The sequence below is a fragment of the Geospiza fortis genome, unplaced genomic scaffold (assembly GCF_000277835.1).
Source record: "Geospiza fortis unplaced genomic scaffold, GeoFor_1.0 scaffold40, whole genome shotgun sequence".
Classification (NCBI taxonomy): Eukaryota; Metazoa; Chordata; class Aves; order Passeriformes; family Thraupidae; genus Geospiza; species Geospiza fortis.
In genome coordinates this window covers 29280749-29283392 of record NW_005054297.1, presented here as the reverse complement: position 1 = coordinate 29283392, position 2644 = coordinate 29280749, and the positions used below count along the sequence as shown (strand labels likewise).

At 42.1% G+C, this 2644-nt stretch overlaps 1 protein-coding gene across 2 annotated transcripts in view; it reads left to right on the top strand.

Annotated features, from left to right (window-relative positions):
* Positions 1-1146, top strand: part of TMEM131L (transmembrane 131 like) — a 71810-nt gene extending 70664 nt beyond the window's left edge. For both annotated transcript variants that reach the window (XM_031055423.1, XM_014310826.2), the window contains exon 33: positions 733-1146. In XM_031055423.1, coding sequence (XP_030911283.1) covers positions 733-1011 — 279 coding nt within the window. In that variant the 3' untranslated portion in view covers positions 1012-1146. The remainder of the gene's footprint in view (positions 1-732) is intronic.
* The last annotated feature ends 1498 nt before the right edge of the window (positions 1147-2644 follow it).

Below are 2644 nucleotides of genomic sequence, written 5' to 3'. Positions count from 1 at the left end.
CAGCAGGCAGAGATTGGAAAATGCATTAGATAATTCAGTTCATTTCCCTGGCGAGCTTTTCTCCACAATACATTTCAATGTTTCATTCAGTTTTAAAAGTCCCAAGACTTCCATGACCTTCGCTGAGAGACTTCCTTGCAGACTAATACATCTTGCCCTCCAGGAGGTTCTTTATAAGCTTTCAAAATTTTCTAACTAAATTCCCTAGCTCCCAATTACAGTCTCATTTTTCACGCTGAATATCCCTTTCTGCTCCAGCATGCACAGTCTTTCTGGACTGACGCATACTTCAGCCCTTTTCTTGTCATTTCTAGGCGTCCTTCTCTTTTCATTTTAACTCTCAAAGTATGCATGGTGATCTTTGTGTGTCTTCCATTTCTCCTCTATTTTCCTCAACAGTCTGACCAGAACTGAGTAGTATATTGTTCTTAGAGTAATATCTGTGCTGTGCAGAGAGGAACTCATGTGACTTCATTCAGTGGAGGGCTTTTAAACATACACACACACACACACACACACACACACACACGCACGCACACATTAATGCTGCTGTAATATTTTTGGCAGCCATATTTCTTTGTAAATGCCTCTGTAATTTTCTACTTGTGGATTTCTTAAATTTCTGCATAAATGCTGCTTCCTCTCTTCCATTTAGTACTTAGCATTTCCAGATTTTCTTTGGCAAATGGTCCGTGTTGCAGTTTCCCATGCTGGCTTTATCTTGCTCTGCAGCCCTACCTCTCAAGCACCCGAAGCTTGTCTCCAATGTCTGGACTTTTTGGTTCCATCTGGGCACCTCAGAGTGATGTTTATGAAAGCTGCTGCCCCGTCAGTGCCACGACTCAACATTCAACCCACGTGGAGAACCAGGCAGTTATGTGTAAGCAGGAATACTATCCGAGGTTTAACCCTTTCCGTGCCTACATGAACTTGGACATATGGACTACAGCAGCCAATCGAAATGCAAATTTCCCACTTTCGAGGGACTCGGGTTATTGTGGAAACGTGTGAAAGGAATTTGATTTAAAAATGTGAATAAAGATGCTTGCAATTTTGATTACTAGAGTAAGCTGGTTGCTGAATAGATTACAATGTTGGTGAATATTTTGGCACTTTTATATTGAAAATAAATTTTTTTTACTGAAGTCTGAGCATTCAGTGCATTTTAAAAAGCACAGCATATTCAGGATGCTGTTATTGTCAGGTGAAGTCTATAAATTTAAAATTCAAATTTTTTATCATTATTAAGGACAGTATTAGTTCTTAAGAGCATCCATGAACCTGTACTGCGCATGTTTCTTCTGAAGTTTACATTCTGTGGTATAAACTAGGAGTGGTTTAGCAGTTGTAGGTACAAACTTAGTATTTGGTACAGATGCAATTACTTATGAGTGTAACCGGGGACCTACCTGTTGATGCATATCAGAGAGTTTCCAATGGTGCCAATTCTAGTGCTGGTACAGTTGTTAGTGAGTGCAGACTTCTGGCAGTAGGAAAAAGGCTGAATTTTGGCTTGTTTATCTGGCTTCAAATTGCAAGCTGTCACTTGAATGATGTTAAGCTTGTGCAGTGTGGGTGAGTGGGCATTTCTTCCAGAAACTTTTTTTGTGAGTGACTCCTGGCATTTTGTGTTGTTATTTTTAGCCTTCATGTTGCAGTAGCCTTTTCAGTGCATTTAACTGCACTTGTTTAAAATGCCAAAGCTTGAACTGAAGGAAATGTTTCTTTGAGAGCAGAGTTCACGCCGCTCTCTCAAACAGAATGATATGTGCTGGCTCATGTTAGGAGAATTAAAGTGAGTAGCTGAGCAAGTGCTGCCACCCATGCCAGGACTCAGTCCATCATGCAAGATGTTTCTGCTTACCCTTGCTATAGAGCCTTTTCTCTGCATGGCAGAGTGTGTCTGGGCATCAAAAGGAGGTGGAGACATCCCTTAGCTTCATAGATGTCCTTGGCACAAGGGCACTTGTCAGGCCCGAAGAGAGTGAAAGTGGATCCAGTAGCAGTCTTGTACAATTGCTTAAAGAAAAGCCATAGAGATGGCAGAACCAAATTCATGTTGTGGTGGCCACAGGCATTACAGCAAGTGGCTGTGGTCATGGATTGCTGCATGGGAGGTTGAATATGAGGAAGAATGATGTCCCATGGAGGGTGATGCTGCAGGAGAACAGGTACCTCAACAGGTGAAGAGATTTCTGCTTCATGTTCATGGCCTGGCTGAATGAAGCCACATGTGACCTGCTGTACTGGAGGTGGCAGTCCTTTTCCTCATAGGAGGTCACACTGGAGACCATCGGGGTCCAGACACTATTTTGAGGATTCTGTGAGCTTGAGCAAGTTCCTTACTTTTTGCTCCCTAATTTCATCTTGCCTTTTGCTCACAGAGTGACTGGAAGACAAGAGCTCTGTTTGACAGTAAGAAATCAAGCTGGTTTATTTGTTTTTATTCAAAGACAGAGCAGAAAAGGCACTGCAAAATAGTTCACAGCCTGCATGCAAGGCTACTCAGTAATCTGAATTCTCAGACCTAAATTCTGGCCCTGCTAGTCTCACCACATTGCTGAGCTATCAGACAAGCTCCTTTATCTTGTTGGTTTCATCCAGAAATGCCATCCCGGGGCTTGAAATATTTTAGCCAAAACAG